This window comes from Eptesicus fuscus, chromosome 20, assembly GCF_027574615.1.
Source record: "Eptesicus fuscus isolate TK198812 chromosome 20, DD_ASM_mEF_20220401, whole genome shotgun sequence".
NCBI classification, from domain to species: Eukaryota; Metazoa; Chordata; class Mammalia; order Chiroptera; family Vespertilionidae; genus Eptesicus; species Eptesicus fuscus.
This window is the reverse complement of record NC_072492.1, coordinates 24,683,976-24,703,277: the sequence shown is the minus strand read 5'-3', so window position 1 is coordinate 24,703,277 and position 19,302 is coordinate 24,683,976. Positions and strand designations below refer to the sequence as shown.

Sequence of the window (19,302 nt, the reverse complement as noted above, 5' to 3'; positions counted from 1 at the left end):
GATTTCGATACCTTACAATGTTATTCATAGCTAAGAAGTATTTGGGGACAAAATATTTAAAGAGGTGCATATTTCTTCCTTCATTGTAGTCTTGTTAATAAAATGCTCAGGATTCTCATACATGCAAAAGATAGTGAGGAACCTACACGCCTTCTCCTCATCTAGGCTCAGGTTAGGTGCATAGAAATTTCCCTGACGCCCCATCAAGGGAGCCTCAGATTTAGCGGGCTGCCAGTGGGTATTTCTTAACTCCTCAAAAATCAAAGCAGCCGAATTAATGAGGTTTTCAGTAGGAGGGCTCCTGACAGTGTCCACTAAAGTGGAGCTACAGTAATCTGCCACGGATTTAGAAGGGAAAAACAGTAGCTTTTTATTTCCAATCCGGAAACTGTCCCTTCCTCTCCATTCTCCCTTCTCACAGCTCCTTAACTTCTAATTACATTAGAATTACCGAAGGTAGGCTCTACTTGAAAAATAAAGTCAGGAGGTAATATAACTTCCAATTTTTCTCCTTTGTGTTTTCTATTTTTTTAAAAATGATTTAACACGCTGTAACTTAACCCTTTAATTAGCATGGTAAGCTGACAAGGACAATTTTATTCATATACAGGTTATGATCCACATTCTTTCCTACCTGGGAACAACCTAATAGGATATCCCAACCCAATTCAGACCATGATTTAAGAGTCATTAATAGCCCTGCTGGCATGGCTCAATGGTCAAGCGTTGACCTACGAACGAGGAGTTCATGGTTCGATTCCCAGTCAGGGCACATGCCTGGGTTGTGGACCTGATCCCCAGTGGGGGGTGTGTAGGAGGCAGCTGATCGATGATTCTCTCTCATCATTGAGATGTTTCTATCTCTCCCTCTCCCTTCCTCTCTGAAATCAATAAAAATATATATTTTTTAAAAAGAGTCATTAATGGACCCTGACTTTTGACAAATGCGAAGAACTATGCCTACTGGAAATCCTTTTAGGATCCTAGGAGCAAAGCACTTAAATACTATCTCATAAGAACTTGGGGTGGGGGGGTGCTGCCATTGTTTGTTATTCCAGCCTACTATTTGCATTATTGCTGTCCATCCTGGCAGAGCTCCTGTGTTAGCTACATGTTCTAGAAGACCAATGACTGCACAGTTATGGCACATGTCTTACATGCCTGTTTACTCCCCTCCACTGCATAGCAGACATCCCTCATGGATCAAGGCCCACGGCAGTGAGGGTGAATGTAGCCTCAGAATTTGTAACAACTACCCTTGAGGAGTGAGCTGAAACCCACTGGCTTTCTCTGCTCTAGACAGAAACTTGTTTCATGGAGAAATCACAGCCTCCCCAGATTCCACTGCCACGCCTCTCTGATGCTGTAAGTACAACGCTTCCTCTGGAACGAAGAACGGGATTCACAGAGTGAGCAGCAACGTCTCAGACTTTAGGATCCGACATAAAGGCATGTCAGCACAAATGGGGGGAGGGAGAAGTATAAACCAAGTGTAAGTAACTTTTAAAGAGAAATGATTGTACCTACTTGAAAAATCACCAAAGCATAATTTTATGTTTGAAGCAAGTGTCTGATATTGAGAATTGTATTGTTTATACAGCTGTATAGATGATATATAAACGTGATATGCTGCACACGCAGTACATTGTGAAACAGCATTGTTGTGGGCATGCTCTAACATAGATCCCAGTGACACCACTCACACCTGGGTAGCTGCTGCCACATTGTACCAGGGGTGTCTGTGTGACCAGTGGCATATGGCAGAGTGATGGCATGTCATCACTTCTGAGACTGGTCATAGAAGGCACTGGCTACAGAAGGTTGTGTTGGTCTTGATGTTTTTCTTGCTCTCACTTTTTTTTTGCCCCTTGCTTGGGGGGAAGTGAGCAGCATGCTGGGAGCAGCCCTGTGGCCCTATGGTGCAAGGTCCACATCGTGGCAAGGAAATGAGACCTCCCGCCAGCAGTCCCGTGTGGGCGTGGCACAGATGCGCAGGTCCCAGTAAGCCACTCTGCAATTCCCACCCCAGCCAGCAGCCTGACTGCACTTTCCGGAGAAACCCAGAGAGAGCCACGCTGACCCGGCAAAACCACACCTGGATGGTCCACTTTCTGAAGCTCGGTGAGAAAATAAATATGTACTGTTAGAAGCTACAACACTTGGGGGAATGTTATTATGCAGCAATAGAGAATTAGCACAACAAGGATCACTGATTAAGTCTGAATCTTTCAATAAAAAATAAGAGTACAATGAAAGCAATGTAGCAGCTGTCTAATTTGTAGTATTTAAATTCACTTTCACCATCGGACGTAACTCTCATAATGGTTTTGTAAAATTATGTAACATACAGATAAAGTACATGAACTTGTAAAGTGGAGTCATACCAAAGACCACTATAAATGTGGAACAGTATACAACTTCAAAGGGAAGATAGAAGGTAAGAAGGAAATGGTCAAGTTAATCAGATAACTTCATTATAGCACCATCAAACAACTGACACTTGTCATTAAATTTAAGAATGCTGCAACTCTCTCTCTAAGGAAAAGATAAGAGCATTTTCCCTTGAATGCTCACATATATATCAAGTGAGCAAGCCCTGCCTATATACATATGTGCACACACATATTGGTATACACATATACATAGGAGATATACATGTTCTTAGTTCTATGAAACACTCTAGCAAGGCCACGTGTGTGGTATGTGAGAACATGGGGCCCTCCCTAAGCCCGCCCTGTGGGAACGGTGCAGGCCATCTGTCAGAGGACTGTGAGACCTCGGGCGCCTGGCCAGCTGCTGGGCCAGAGAGAACCTGCTTGTGATGTGAGCGCGGACGGTCAACAGCTGCAGAGAAACAGCCTGCGTGCTGTGTGCTGTGTTTTCTGGGCTCTATATAACACGGTACTTGGAAAGTTTGGGTGGCAGAATCCACCCCCCCACTCTCCTGTATGATGGAAAACTTCACGGGCCAGCCGCCATCGGTGCACAGGCAAGTCCTAGTACACCCATGTCTTTCACGGCCAGTCCTCCGGGGGTTATTTCTTTGGAATCGGCAAACAATATGCTGAGGTTTTCTCGGCTCTTTGCATAACACCAACACTTGGAATAAACTTGTTTACACCAGGTGCAATGCTTTCTTCCCCTGAGTCAGAACCTAAGTAGACGACCACAAAGTATTAATGGTTGTGCAATGGACGGGGATGTTCAGTGAGGACAATACCTGTCTGGGCATTCTTGGGACAGCACTGACAGTTATTCCTCTGCCTGAGGCGTGGCTTCCATCAGAGGTAACAATTCAATTTCTGGGACGCCAGTGACAGATGTCAATCTCAGGGGAAAGACTATGTATACAGACCATCACCTCCTCTGGTATTTCGGAGGGTGATTTCAATCACAAGTAAAGGTGAGAGAGGTAATAACCTGAATTAATTACTCGTCATTCCTTGCCTCCAAAGTACATTAACCTGGTAAATGAACCACTCCACTCCTACCTCAAAAACCAGCACAGGCTATCCAGGCTCAAATTTTGGTTGGTGTAGTGGGAGGATGAAGATTAAAAAAAAACAAAACAAAATAAAACAAGTTTCAAGAAAGACCCAGAGTAGATGTTTGTTTATGCAGGCACTACTTCTCTGGCGGAATCATCTATCTGAATGCAGCTAACGAGCCAACAAGTAAGCCCATCAAATGTTAGAGTCAGTGAGGGAGTGAGGGGGGCTCAGCTTGGCTAGAAGTGGCTAATTTGGGTCAGGTGCTATGATAGGCTCTTTTCATACATAAGCTCATTCATTCTGGACAGAAACACTAGCCTGGGAAGCACTAACATTCTTTCCATCTCATAAATGTGGGAATTAAAGCTCCGAGAGGTTAAGCCCGCGTGTCCGTCATGCACCTATTCTACAGAGACACCAGCATTTGAACCTGGTCTCTCCCACTCCAAGGCCCATGTTCTTCTTTCCCCTCTACCACATGACCTTCCTGACGGAAGGCACCTGTACCAGAACGTATGTACTTGACTCACACACAAACCTCTGCAGACACACCTCAAGGGCTACTGACAAGCAATTCAACTTAGTCTGATTATCTGGTGTCTTGTCCTCTTCACATAACAAACTCCTGGGGAAGAGGGTGAAGTGTGTAGAGGATAAAAAAGAAGAGTGGGGTGAGGGGATAGACAGGCATGTTGAGAGCAGAGAAGTGACCGCTGAATCTGTATTCTAGCTTATACGGCCTAATATCCCCCTGCAGAACTCACTGTATTATGTATAAGATTGACATTTGCAATAATTTGTGTTTGTTCAGTGGCCTGAAAGGTAGGGAAGTATGTAACACTTATTAAGTAAGACTTTCATACAGAATAAAGGTAAAATAAGGGTAGGTGCTTGAATAGGGTTAATTTCTAGCCAACCCCACTCCCCCAAACCCAATTCCTGGTATGCACCCTGTTCCTCCATGAGGCTGGGAAAGGAAGCACTGGTGTAGTGTTCGATTTTTCTTATCTCTACTATTTGATCTTTCTGATCTCCAGGAGATAAGTACTCATTCTTAGAATTAAGTTTCTAATCTGCTGTTTTAAAATGAATAAAGTATAGAATTCTCCCTAAATGAAGATCTGTTTAAAATGTCTTCTTTGTCACATGTAAACATACTATATTAAAATAAGGAGATGGAGGAGGTGCAGTGTGTGCGTGTGCGTGTGCGTGTGCGTGTGCATGTGTGTGTGCGTGGTGGGGCAGGGGTGGCTATGGGGCAGACAACCCTGGGTCTGTGTGATTTTCCTGCTGTGTAACCTTGACAGGTTTAGTCTCCTCTCCACACAGTTTCTCAGACTGTAATGGTGAGACAATGATGCCCACCATTGTCCTTTGGGAACAAATCTGTCTTATTACCTCTTTCTTGCTTTCCTTATGAGTCGATATAAAAGTCAGAGACAACTATTAATGACCTTCCAAAACACACTCCAAGTGGTACATTTTCTAGACCGGAGTCCACTATATAAATGTAGTGTCTCTTTCTATTCCTTCCACAGGAACTGTGAGTTAGATCTCAGGGCAGTCAGAGGACTTGTGTATTCTTTCTCTTCTCTCCTCTGCTCGGGGGCTACTCTCCCTCGAGTAGGAGGGAGCGCCAGCCCAGGCTAGTGTTCCGTCTGCAAAGGACGGCAGCATAAGCCAGCTGGGTAACAGGCCATGGGGCACACTCGCTCTCTGCTGGCCGTCTCCTGCTCTCTCCTTTTCCTTGGTAGTTGGCGATGATCCTTTCGTATCCTTTTCCTCCTATGACACTAGCTGGGCCCTGACCTCACCTTTTGGTTGGAATACACTGACAGACGGCTAAGGCTAAGTGTAGCAGAGTCCCCACAGGGTCCACACTCACTCACTGCCATTTTCCAAACGCCTTTGAATTCAGAACCCCAGTGAATAATGAATACTAGTTTGCCTTTCTTTGATCAGGCATTTCTTTGGGGACCTTCTAGAAGACAGGCATGGCTGAGGGCAGGAGGCAGCTAACCACCATCAGAATACCATTCTTATAAGAGCCGAGTGGTGCCCACTTTCCACATTGTTAGGAGGATTTAATGACACGACACATAGAAAAATACACCTAACATATGCCTGGCTATTCAACACCAGCTAATGCCCAATGAATGCCTATTTCCTTCACCACCGTCATATCTTTTCCCTTATTCATTACAAAGTTACTATGAGAAAGAAACCAAAGCAGATCTGAATACGGTTTTTCATCTTCCTGCCATCCTGAAAGCCCAGTGATTCAATCGTCCAAGAACTAACCATGGTTAACCCAGCATATCAGAGTGAAACTTCCCTTCCAGAAGAGCTATGATTCTGGAAGTGAATAGTAAGGGGCTAAATGTGACCTATACATGGAATTCCTGGGTCCTCTGCTCCATCAGTCCTCTTGCCCTCTGTAGGTTACAAACCATACCTTTGCTGTACGAATTACTTTTTGCTGGAGACCACAAGCAAAAATATATCATGACACTACTTTGACAAGTTTACCCCTAATTTTTCCTTAAATATTTTCAAATATGAAGCTTTTGAATTCTCAATGTTGTTAATGGTTACATTATTTTTCATGTTTTTTTCTCCCCACCAAGACGATTTCTCCATATTGTAAATTTCTGAGTACTTATTGGGCACCTACTATGTTCAAAGTTCTATGCTAAATGCTTACTTAACATTGAACAACTTTATAAAGTAGGTAATATTTCCCTGATTTTATGATGAGAAAACCAGGTGAAGAGAGATGTAGGAACCTGTGTCAAGTCATAGAGCCTGAGAATCCAAAATCTGGCTATTGCTTTGGAAAATACCTGCACTTCTGAAAGGACAGCAAGAACGACTCCCTCTTCCTCCCCAAATGCACAGCAAGTATTAGTTAAAAAGGACAACTCAGGGAGTCTCTTGGGATCTTAGGAGTCTGTCAGGAGTCCCCCTTTTTGCCCTCATAACCCAAATCTGACATGAAAAGAATGGTCCCAAACATAGTGGAAGTATACCAGACTGCTTTGTCCAACATAAAGTTAACCAGGTCAGCAGCTAGAAAATGTATTCCTTGCAAAGACAGGTCTCTATTGGCTACAGTCTAGTCCCGTGGTTGGCAAACGGCGGCTCGCGAGCCACATGCGGCTCTTTGGCCCCTTGAGTGTGGCTCTTCCACAAAATACCACGGCCTGGGCGAGTCTATTTTGAAGAAGTGGCGTTAGAAGAAGTTTAAGTTTAAAAGATTTGGCTCTCAAAATAAATTTCAATCGTTGTACTGTTGATATTTGGCTCTGTTGACTAATGAGTTTGCCAACCACCGGTCTAGTCTATTAGGGAGAATCCTGGAGTTAGAGGACGGATTCTATTCTGGGTTGGTAACTTTGTGGCTGGGGATTTTTGGCAACCATTCTAGGCTCTTATTATCAAACAGGGAGAATAAGGTACATAGAAAAGGGTGTTCTGAGAATCCACTAAGATGGGAAAAGTATTTGCAGGTAAATGAACTGTGCAGATTGTAAAGCATTAAGAATGTTCATTTTTAGCACTATTATTGAGGAGTTTTAAGTGGGGTTTTCATTAGATTAACTTTTCACAAATATTAATACCTTAAGCCAGAAGTGAATCTAAGTGGTCACTATTGAAGTTCCAATGATGACCATGTTTCAATTTTTTGATGTTCCCCTTGAAATTATTTTTTAAATTTTGTTCCCCAAATGATATCTGATATTAGCATTTAAATCACATGAAGTGAAAATGGTGAGCCTTCATTTCTTGTTTCTAATTTCTGTAACCTCCAAGAGGGTGTCTTGGTTTTGCTGATTAGTCTGCAACTCCCAGGTTCCCGCCAGATGTGAAAAACTTGCTTACTTGGAGGAGACGCTTGTACTTACTTGATGAAGTACTTGATTCCATCTGCTGTGTAAGCTTCCTCCCACCCATAAGGTAGACCTAGAGTGAAAGGAAGCCGAAAATACACTCAATATGATGACAAAGATAACTTCGAGGTGCAGACACAGACTCCCACATCTTTACAATGATTTGAGACCATTTCTTGAACAAAATAACTTCCTAGAAAGGAGGAATTAAAACAATTCGGATGAGCTTTCCTACTCAGCTTCTTGAGAACGTCATACATAAGTCCTGAACAGATAAGCTGCTTGTCATGTACATGGTGAGCATGTTTGTCAGCCAGATTCAAGTACAAATTCTGGGTGCAGGGGATGGTTTTTGCCTGGAGGCAGAAGGGTGAACAAGATGGCCTCTGCTCGACTCTTCTGGCTCTAAGGTTCTTTAATTGGCTCCCTTTGCATCCTTGCACTCAGCTCCACGGGGAATGGTGCACGCATGCCGGATCAGCACAGTTTGAAAGCAGCTTTTGGACAAGACAGAATTCCTTATGAAGTTTAAAAGCTTAGCAAAGTGATTTACAATGGATTATATTTTGTTAATTAAGAATTTTATGCACTAAACATAAATGGCCAGACATTTCTGTCATGGGATTGAGAATAGTTAGCTATAAAGAGATACGGACTGCCCGACTGGTGTGGCTCAGTTGTTGAGCATTGACCTATGAACCAGGAGGTTGCCATTTCGATGATTCTCATCAATGATGTTTCTCTCTCTCTCTCTCTCCTCTTCTCTGAAATCAATAAAAATATACTTAAAAAAAGAGATGGAGACTGAAGTAAGCAAGCAGTTATTTGGCCATGTTTCTGTTAAGAGTATGTTTTTGTCCCCCTCACACCATATTGAGGGAGTCACATTCTCTTATATTACAATTAGAACCCTCTAGAACAGAATGGTTTCCATCTCTCTACTCTATCCCTGGATATTGCTAAGGAGTTTAACTGACCTTTCGGATCAGTCCTTGATACTAGCTTATCATGGCTCCTTCGATGGGTATAAGATAGATTAACGCACTACAGAACGGACTCCATGCGCAGGAAAGTAACTGGGCTGTAGCCACAGACTATTAACTTCCATTTACCCAAGTCTCAGTGGGAGGCAGAGCAAAAATGCAGGAACCGTGACCATCTGATGAAATAAAACCTTACTCTGTCACCACTGCTTTGTAGAGGATGTTCTTTGAGAACAGCTATCAGAAGGTTATTTTTATAATGAAGGAAAACAAAACAAGCTTTATTTTATCTTGATCTCCAGTCTTTTAACACAAGTTGTATACAATAAGACCCTGTCCAAAAATTCATAACTATTTCCTTCCTAAACACAGGCCCCCTAGGAGTTTCTTTTCTCTCTCAAGGAATAAATGTTCCTATTTTAAGTAGAAAATGAGCACTTCTGGGAACTCAGCATAAGCAGTTGACTGGCTTCTTTTTTAATTAATTAATTAATTAAGTTTTATTTTTTAAAGAAATACATTTTTATTGATTTCAGAGAGGAAGGGAGAGGGAGAGAGATAGAAATATCAATGACAGAATCCTTGATCGGCTGCCTCCTGAAGGCTTCTCACTGGGGGTCAAGTCTGCAACCCAGGCATGTGTTCTGATGGGGAACTGAACTGTGACCTCCTGGTTCCTAGGTCGATTCTCAACCACTGAGCAACACCGGCCAGACTGACTGGCTTCTTGAAATCCCTCAAAGTGACACTATATGCCTCCTCCAGTGCCCACTGCCAGCTGGTGCTCAGCCAGCCAGACCGTGATAAGCTGCTGCTGCCGGGCCTGTTTAAGTAGATGTATTTTCTCCACGTTTTCTGTGTCTTTGCAGATCACTTCCTTCATCACTGACAAGCCCTTATCTGCAACGAAGGATCTGATGATTATACATAAAAACCCTGTTTTCATAACAAAAATGCCCGAAATACCAGGATTTCTGATCAATAAGGCAAAGATAGCTAAATGTCTAGCCGAAAGGCATCCCAGCACAACCAGGACTTTTGTCTAAATGATTTATTTGTCTGTCCAGCACAATTATATGCATACTCCTCATTTCTCAACTCATAGATTTTAATGAAAAGGAGAAAAATGTATACTTCAAAGATAGTATATTTTAATCCACAGGCTCATTTGAAAATCGAGATTGACATCGAGATGCCACATCTGCTAGCCATCAAAATCAAATTCCTGCCCAAGTTATTTTCTTACAATTATTGAACAGGGACTATAACTTCATAACAGATTTGTTAAAGGGACCAATTCATATCTAAGTCAAATGGTTATTTGATGACTTGTAGCCATCAAAATATTCCTGAGTATTAAATTATATATAGATATATATAGTTTATTTTAGGATAAAGTCTCTGTTATGAAAAAAATAAGCATTTCTTTTTAGAAGACTGAATGGGTCCTTTTTTCCCATGCAGTTAATATATAGAATTGGAGACTAAATTGATAGTAACTATCTCTCAGTGGTATTTCAGTAATAGAAAACACCATCAATGTCCAATTTAAACTGAAAAACAGAATACACTGGTAATTCAAGTAGCCTACACTCTACAATAAAAGCGCTTTTGATTTCCACAAGCTTACTAGTATATGAGTACAATGAAGTCAGCTTTCCACTAGTAAAGATTTTTCTTTTCTTCACAATAAGTAACTGGGGCATAATTATAACTTATTAGCTAAATACTCTGTATTAAATAATTATTGTTCCAAGGCATTAACATTTTTCTACATTCCCCGTATCTTTATACTTGCAAATATATAATGCTCCTATTTTTCTTTTCTTTTCACATTTGTTAGAAAGTTGTTGTAACAACTATAATCACTTGAAATAGTTTTTGCTGGGAAGTGTTGGTGAACCCTCACATAACATCTCTTCATCAGAGATCTGTTTCCAATCAAACACTCCATGGTGCTGACTCTGAAATCTTCGCGAGTATCTTGCCAAATAAGAGCATCGTATGTATTCAACTTAGACTATTGGCTGTCACCTAAATGTCACTTATCCAAAAACAAACTCATCACATTCCCATACAAAATCGTCCCCTTCCAAGTTCCCAGTTTACTGATGTACCAAGATTCTCTTTGTCACGTTTGGCCCATGCATTAAATATTTATGGATCATTTACTAGGTGTTCAGCATTTTACTTGGTGCTCAATATACAATGATGAACAAATAAATATGGGCCTTGATCTGATGGAGCTTTAAAAAACAATCATAAATAAAGAAATCATGAAAAACAGGAATAAGTATCATGAAGAAAAAGTATTGACTTCTATGAAAGACTAAGTCATAGCACAGACAAAGGCACAACTCCCTAATACATAAAGAATGCCTACAATCAGCAAGAAAAAGATCAATGACCAATAGGAGTCTGTGAAACATGAGGAACAGTTGGGACACAGGACTCAAATGCACTTAAACATATAAACATATGCTTAGTTTCACTCTTAGTAAGAGAAATACTAATTATACTATTAGGAGAAGTCATGGGCATCATGGTAGCACAGATTAAAAAGTAGTTTAATACACAGTGTAAAAAGCTTTTGACATTTTGAGTGGAAGAAAGGAGGGGGGTTATTCTTATTGAAGAATAATTTCAATATTCTTTAGAGTATTGAAATCATCAAGTTAGAGAGCTTAATAATTTCAGTATTCTAAAGAATATGAAATTCATCACATAGTGTAATTTCCACTTTATTTGCAGTCAGAACATCTAATTCTATATGTAATGTTCCTTAATTACAAGTTGAATAACATGAGAAAGTAATCTTGTGGAGTCTCAACTTTTTCATCTATCTTGCCTAGCTTATAGGGTTACCATGAGACTCTTATTAGATAATATATCACTATACAACGATATACAAAAGGAGACCATTACTCATAGTCATGAAGAGAACAGTTACTCCTTTTATTTGTTGTTGTTGTTATTATTATTATTTTTAATCCTCACCCAAGGATAGAGGCTATTTTTTCCCATTGACTCCTAGAGAGAGTAGAAGGGAGGGAAGGAGAAGGAGGAGGAGAGAGAGAAAAATGCTTACTGCTGTTAACTAGATCTTACAGTTGTGTGTATAATTATAGATCACATTAATACAAAAGAAGAGAGAACACATAAAAAGGATTATGGCAAGTTAAATTAAGCACAGTGAAGTTGTGCAGGTAAGTTGTTTTGGAGATGGTGGAGTCCAATCTCCAAATCCCATCTCTCAATCTGATTTGGACTCTCACCCAAGCCTATCCCTGAGAGAGCTGGTCAAAATCTCCCTCACACATGTCCAGCCTGTCGTGTTTCTCATCAGTGCCTCTGGATCCTTGCCTGCCTGGACCCTGGATCTGTCAGAAAGTCTACTCAACGCTTTTTCTACTCACACTGGTTGAGTGCCTACTATCCACGGCCTAACACAAGGAATGGTGACCAGGTCCAGCACAGGGCCTCACACATGCACACCGGGCACACAAGAAATAGTTGTTGACTGACTATGGAAATTTGCCTCCCATGAAGGCTGATGGCTCAGTGGATCCTGCACATACTTGAAATGTTCTTGTTATAAGTAAGACCTTTGTACTCACCAGGGGAACTTTCTTACAAATATTTGTACAACTGTTATTTGTGGATTTTGACAACAGGGTAGTGGACGACCAACAGACATTCAACTTTAGAAATGCCGTCACAGACCAGATGAAATGAAGTCAAGATCATTTATGTTTCCTACCCTCAGCATAAGTAATGCAACTTTAAATATCACTAGTTCCTAATCATGTAGCATTTTGCTGTTAACATTCTTGTCTTTAATTTTTTTTAAAGTGTGGTTATCTGAAAATCTAGTAAGGATCTCACATTACTTACAGTAAAATTTGAAAAATATCATAAAAATAAAACTTCTTTTGGATATTTGTCTATAAGCAGATTTGTTTAAATTTTTATTAGATGTATTTTTAAAAAAGAAACACCTTACACCAGCAGAAATGGTGCTCCCTCTGTGCACCCTCCCCCAGCTTCCCTGGCAGACCTCATCTTCCCCTGCCCGGCTGGTACTTCTGTGGTTTGTACTAGTTTCTATCACAGCCCTTATCACTCCTTCATGTAAAACATGAGCTCCTTGAGAGCGATGACTACATCTTATCTCTGTATCACTTTCTGGTACACAATATGGTCTTTGGTGCATAATAAATGTTCAACAATGGTTTGTTGAGACCCAGCTACAGATTTTTTAAAAAGCAATATTGCTTGGAGAAAATTAGAGAAAATGTGGCCTATTAGGACTGCTTTCAGGTGACAGTGACAGACTACCCAGCTGGGCGGTGAACGAACACGAGTTTATAGTTAAGGAGTCTGGAACTTGCTCAATAATAACATCAAGGCCCAGGTTCTTTCGATCTTTCTACTCTAGCATCCGTAGTGTCACCCTCCATTTGCAGAAATGCCTCCAGGGCCACAGACATCATATCATATTGAAGGCAGGAAGGGGGAAAATGAGGCGGTCTCAGCTCCACGTGTTCTTATCCATTACTTAAAAACTTGCGAAATAAACTGAGAAACAAAACAGGTCCAGAGACATAGAAGCATGGAACAGACTGATGAATCTCAGAGTGAAGGTGGGACTGGGATGGTGGGTGGGGAGAGATTAACTGGGGAATTTATATGCATATATGCATAGCCCATGGACACAGACAATAGTGTGGTGAAGGCCTGGGAGGGGCGGATGTGAGGTAGAAGGGGTCAATGGGGGGGAAAAAGGGGCACATCTGTAATACTTTCAACAAAAGATAAATTAAAAAAAAAATTTCCTAAGCATACTGTCCTTCACATCTCACTGGTCAGGAATGGAGGAGGCAGAAAAAGCAAACGTCTGACTTTACAGTTTCGAATGTGACAGACATGGCAGGGCAAACACTGAGTCTGCCATAGATGCCATAAACAGTCAGACCATAGGACGATAGGTTAATTAAGATATTAAGGTATCAGGCTTGTTAGGATGAGTGTGTCTGAGATCTTGAGGACCCTAGGGCATCAGTGCAAATGGAGATAGAGTTAATAATTCATGTTGAGATATGTCCTCAAGACTATGGTTGCTTACAGCTGGCTAAATAATGAGATGTCTGTTTCAATCTTGCATCTCATAGTTCTCTGAGGGCTTCTAAGATTATGACAGTCTACCTTTATCTCCCATGCACCCCAACTTCCTTTTGGTTCCATTACTGCCATTCAAAACTCCTCAGAGCCAAATCTTAAATGCTATATTCTCTATAAACGCTTTCCTGATTTTAAAACATTTTCCCTCTGTTTGTACCATTCCTACAATATGTAATATCTTCCATTTCACTTTGTGATAATTTGCACAAATATTTTATTCCCCTCTTCCCAAAGACTGCTAACTCCTTGAGGGTACCGAGTCTTCCTCAGACAAACTTGGATCCAAAATAGCATTTTCTTTTCTTCATTTTTCAAAATGATGTTTTTATTGATTTTTAGAAAGAGATGAAGGGAGAGGGAATGAGAGAGAGAAACACTGATGTGAGAGAGAAACATCGATTATCTGCCTCCCGTATGCACCTCCACTGGGGATCGAACCCACAGCTTGGGTATGTGCTCTGACCGAGAATGGAACCGGCAACCTTTCAGTGCCTGGGACGACACTTAACCAAGCCAGGGCCAAAATAGCATTTTCTGAATTGAATATTTAATTCATGTCCTTTCATTTGCTTACTCAGACTCTTAGTGTTGGAAGGAAGGAAATAGAAGGGAAGATGAGGAAACTGAAGAAAAACAAGCCACCGCTTGCCTGTGGTGATGGCAAAAACTAGATCAAAAGTTTCCATTCTGGGTTGAGAATGGCATTCCCTCTGAGTGCAAGGGCTAGAAAATAGTGCCTCCTCTGAGCTGATGGAACTCTGAGGGCATGGAGCTTACCAGGCTAGTGGTCCTACAAAATATGAAAAAGGCACTCCTTACTCTAGGAAACATGGGCCTGTATCGGAGCATGCATTTGGGTTGTATTTCAGCCCCATGTACCCTCAGGATCTTTGCTTTCTGTGCAAAATGCTTTGCAACAGCCAAATAGAAGGGATTTCAGAAGTTCCATAGTTTTTTCTTTGTTAATCCTGACTCGAGGATACTTTTCCCACTGATTTAAAGAGAGTAGAAAAGAGGGGGAGATAGGGGGAGGGGAAGAGAGAGAGAGAGAGAGGGAGAGAGAGAGAGAGAGAGAGAGAGAGAGAGAGAGAGAGAGAGAAACAGAGAAACAGAGAAACATCAATGTGAGGGAGCTACCTCCTGCATGTGCCCCTGTAGGGTGGGGATCAAACATGCAACCCAGGTATGTGCCCTGGACTGGGAATCAAACCCTCAACCCTAGCCAGGGCTTGGAAGTTCCATTTTCATCCAATATATCTACAACTCTTTTAGGATTTGTCCAAGCGCTGTAGTGATGGCAAATACAGGACTTCGCGTTTTTGGATAGGCCCAATTATCTAAGGTTCTTGCTCATAATTGAGCCAAAATATGTCCTCCTGTTGTTTCTATCTGATGGCCCAAAGACTTAACTTCTGATTCTGTATGTAATAATCATGTCTTAAAGCACTGTACTGGCATGGAAGCTGCCTCGTAAGCAACACACAAATAATGGAATGACATTAACTATTTATAGGCAGGGACCATGAACATGTGTTTGGTTATCAGACATTTGTGTGTACTAGTACATGCAAATACAGGGTGTCCCAAAAATATATATATACACACTCTAACAGCTGATAACTCACTTAATTTTCGACTCCTTTTCAAGTTTAACTGATTTGAAATAATGGGTGAAGCCAGACTAAGCTTTGAACAAAGAAAATTTATCCTGAAGTGCCACTAGATTTTTTTTTTTTAATGGGAATACATAAAAGATAAAGGTTACAGTACAAACCCTGCAATAGTAGAGAAACTAAGGGCACACAAATACCAAACGAAATGATTCTTGATGTTTGCGATTCCATTGCTTCGTGTTATCAGCAGTGCCTGGACCAGAATGAATGGTCATCAGTTTGAAAACAGGCATTGACCAAAATCATTATTCATTTCTGTAGATCCTTTTAAGTTTCGAAAATGAATTGTATGATAATAAACACTGACTTTATAATCATTCAAAGTGTGTATACATTTTGGGGGACATCCTACATATGTATTTAAAATCCAATAAATCAAATTATCTTTAAGAATATAATTTATAAACCCTGGGAATTTTAAACTTCATTTCTATTCGCACCACCCCTCCCCCCCGCCGGATCCCAGTCTCCTATTAGACTCTATTTTATGATCCATCCACTTTAATCACTTGCCATCTCACAATGACTACTGACTCTATTACATGTGGAATTTCAAAATATCATTATTGATTAAAAATTAAATGCTTGCAGATAAATGTATGGAACAGTAAGGGCTGCTATTTAAAATGTAACAGTATTACAAAGTTTTCTTTCTCATGTCCTCTAGGTATCTTGGGAAAGGTGTGCACTTAATTGAAAAGAGAACTTCACAAAATAAGGAGGGAAACCCTTTTCATTTGTAGTCTTTTCTCCTTGAGAGGTATGCTTTAGTAAACTTAACTGTGGTTATGTGTTAAGAATAAGAGTGAGATTATCAGGTTGGTTTGATTTAATGAGCAATCAAATATATTCTTAAAAGTTATCAGTATGATTAAAGCAGAAAAATACAAAGGCTAGGTGCATATGCTTAGAAAATTCAAACCATCGAAAGACTCCTTTCCCTTGTTTGCAGTACTTACCTATCCAAACCATGAAAGAAAAGGAATATACTTGTAAGATTCCATTTATTCAGTAACTTATTAATATAGTTTAGTGATGAACATAGGCTAAGTTAAAGTTCATCTTTGTATCACTTGATATATGCTAGAACTGGATACGAAGATACTTGGTTACAGTAGAAGATCAACCATCAGTTAAGGTAGCATATATATATTGTGGGTATAAGATAGCGGATATATATTTATTTCATATACTTGTATTTATCTACTTTACTTCAAACCAAAACATAAAGATATATTCAGTTGTCAATCTTTACTAGCTCAAAGTCTTTCCTTGGCTGATTAGTCCTTTGATTAGGATTCTGTATAGGTTTTTTTTTTTTTTTTTTTTTCAGAAACCACACTCAGAATGCATGAGATGCCATTTCCAGTTTCGGTTTCTTTAAAGTGGACTGAGAATTAAGAACAGTTATGAAACAATCCAAGAGCCGAATTCTTATAGACTTTTATAATTTCCCCAGAATCGTTTACACATGATTCCCTCACATCTGATCAGTAGCATGATTAGCTCACCTTTATGAAATCTCTCTAAAGCAGTGGTTCTCAACCTTTCTAATGCCGCGACCCTTTAATACAGTTCCTCATGTTGTGGCGACTCCCAACCATAAAATTATTTTCGGTGCTACTTCATAACTGTAATTTTGCTACTGTTATGAATCGTAATGTAAATATCTGTGTTTTCCGATGGTCTTAGGCTCTACAGCAGCGGTTCTCAACCTGTCTCGACCCACAGGTTGAGAACCGCTAGCAAGGTCGCCTAAGACCATCATAAAACACAGATATTTACATTACGATTCATAACAGTAGCAAAATTACAGTTATGAAGTAGCACCGAAAATAATTTTATGGTTGGGGGTCGCCACTACATGAGGAACTGTATTAAAGGGTCGCGGCATTAGAAAGGTTGAGAACCACTGCTCTAAAGCATTCAACTTCTTTTCTGTAAAAACACCTTTTTCTTTCCGTACTCACATTTCATCAACTTACAAATTATACAATTACTTTATAGTGGCAAGTACAACTGGCATGAATCATTTTGCACACAAATGCAACCAACTCTGATAATAAACTTTAACCGGTGGCAGTTAAGTGCATGGCAGTACCAGAGAGAGGCTGTTGGGAGCAGACATCACCCATGCACAGCAGTTTACTTTACAGAGAGAATAGAGTGAGTTAGTTAACCTGATTGAGATAGTTTCTACTTTTTGGAAAGTGGTTCTAAAAAATAAAAAAGATATGGAGTCTTTTGTGATTATTGAGAGTCATTTAAATTTTTTTTTACTATCTACTATGACAATTACTTAACTATTCAGAAGCATGCTTTCAAAACTATTCAGTTTCTCTTTCCATTGATCTTTCTGACCAGTTCCTTTAAGTCTGATTTCTTCTTTCTCTATGGGCCTCTAAATGTTCCTAGGGTACAGTCTTGGAGCTCATTTCCCTACTTACATTCCTATCCTAGGGAGCGCCGTGACTTTCAGAGCTTAAAAAACCTATATATGCTATGACTCTCAAATTTGGCCAGCCAAGCTCTTTTTTTCTGACTCCAGACTAATATCAGCAACTTCCCAATAGCATCTCCACTTAGACGTTTCACAGGCAAATTATACTTAATTTTCCGCAAAAATAAGTTTTATTTCTCCAAAGCTTATCCTCCCTGCAATCTTCCCCATCTCACTAAATACGTCTATTCTGGCGCCTTTCATGCCTTGGGGCAGGCAGCCGCTGGCCTCTGCCTGGAATGCTATCTTCTTGTGCCATGTGGCTGGCTCCTAGTCACCCTTGAAGTCTTGCAGCTTACCAAGCAGACAATCCTGACCGCCCCTCCATTTCTATCAGAGCAGGTGCACGCTCGCCATCAGCCATAGCTCTTGCTAAGCTAGAAATCACACATCTATTGATTTTCCTGTTTATTGTTTTCTCAACTAAACCATAAGATCTTTGAGGACAGAATCATGTCTCATTCATCCCTGTCTGCTATGAACCTAGCAAAATGCCTGACATATAGTAGGTTCTCAAGATTGTTTGCTGGATAAATACATAACACTTTATTCTTGCTCTTTAGAACACTCACCATAATTTATAAGTAATTTATATGATTAAACTTTTTAAGAAGTCCAATTACTCCCCCACCAAGTGTACTCCCCGAAAGGCCATGCCTGTTTACTCCCCCAATCAATACTCAGTGTCTGACACATCGTTGGTACTAATCAGTATTTGCTGAAGAAAGGAAGGGCAGAAGAGATGTGACAGAATGATTAAGAAAGAGAACAGACCCTAAAAAAGAATGCTTCACAGTAATATTCGGAGATTATAACAATTCAAATACATTCAGTCCCTCAGTTGTTTTGCCACGTGATGCAAACAGCTGTCCTTTTGGAAACACCAAGTTTAGCAGATGAGTCGGTATTTCCCTTGTAAGACAGATGCTGGATGCCATTTAGATCTAGCTGAAAGGATCATTTTATTTTCTGATTATTAGTCCAGCCAATTTGGATAGACCTGTTTCTTTAAGACGCCTAATTCTTAAATGAGTGCTGTGCTTTTTAGTCAAGGCCAGAGTGTTGCATGGGAAGGCTTGACTCTGTGATGCATGTTCAGTGAAAGAACCTGAACTCTGTCCAGTTTCCTGACAGTGATGTTACAGCATAATTGTCACCTTAAGACCTCTGGTCACTATATCAACATAAATGGGCTACAAAGGAAAATTTCATAACTAGTCTTTTTTATACTAAGGGTTAAGCCAAGGGAAAAGGTTACAGTATGGCTGAATCTGCCATATCATTTACCAGTGACAGAACTGGGTAGCTGTTTGCTTTCCAGAGTAAATACTTTTTTTTTTTTAAGAGTGAGATTATAATAGTAGATTCTTTGAAGAGAATAGATTGAAAATATTTGTTTAGTGCAATAACAAATTTAGAGTTACAGTTTCTGCCTACCAAGAATTCTAAGATTATACCAGACACAGAAATGAATTTCTGTATGTATACAAAAAAGCATATTATTAAAAAACAAGTTAAGAGTGAGTCTTTAAATATTTACCTCCTGAGAAATTTCCCTCTAGAAAGATTCTTAATTATAGTTAG

General features: G+C 40.2%; 1 protein-coding gene across 1 annotated transcript in view; it reads right to left on the bottom strand.

Moving 5' to 3' along the window:
• Positions 1 to 19,302, bottom strand: part of STXBP4 (syntaxin binding protein 4) — a 106,693-nt gene that overhangs the window by 9,514 nt on the left and 77,877 nt on the right. Inside the window, exon 16 of the mRNA XM_054709239.1 lies at positions 7,397 to 7,454. Coding sequence (XP_054565214.1) covers positions 7,397 to 7,454 — 58 coding nt within the window. The remainder of the gene's footprint in view (positions 1 to 7,396; positions 7,455 to 19,302) is intronic.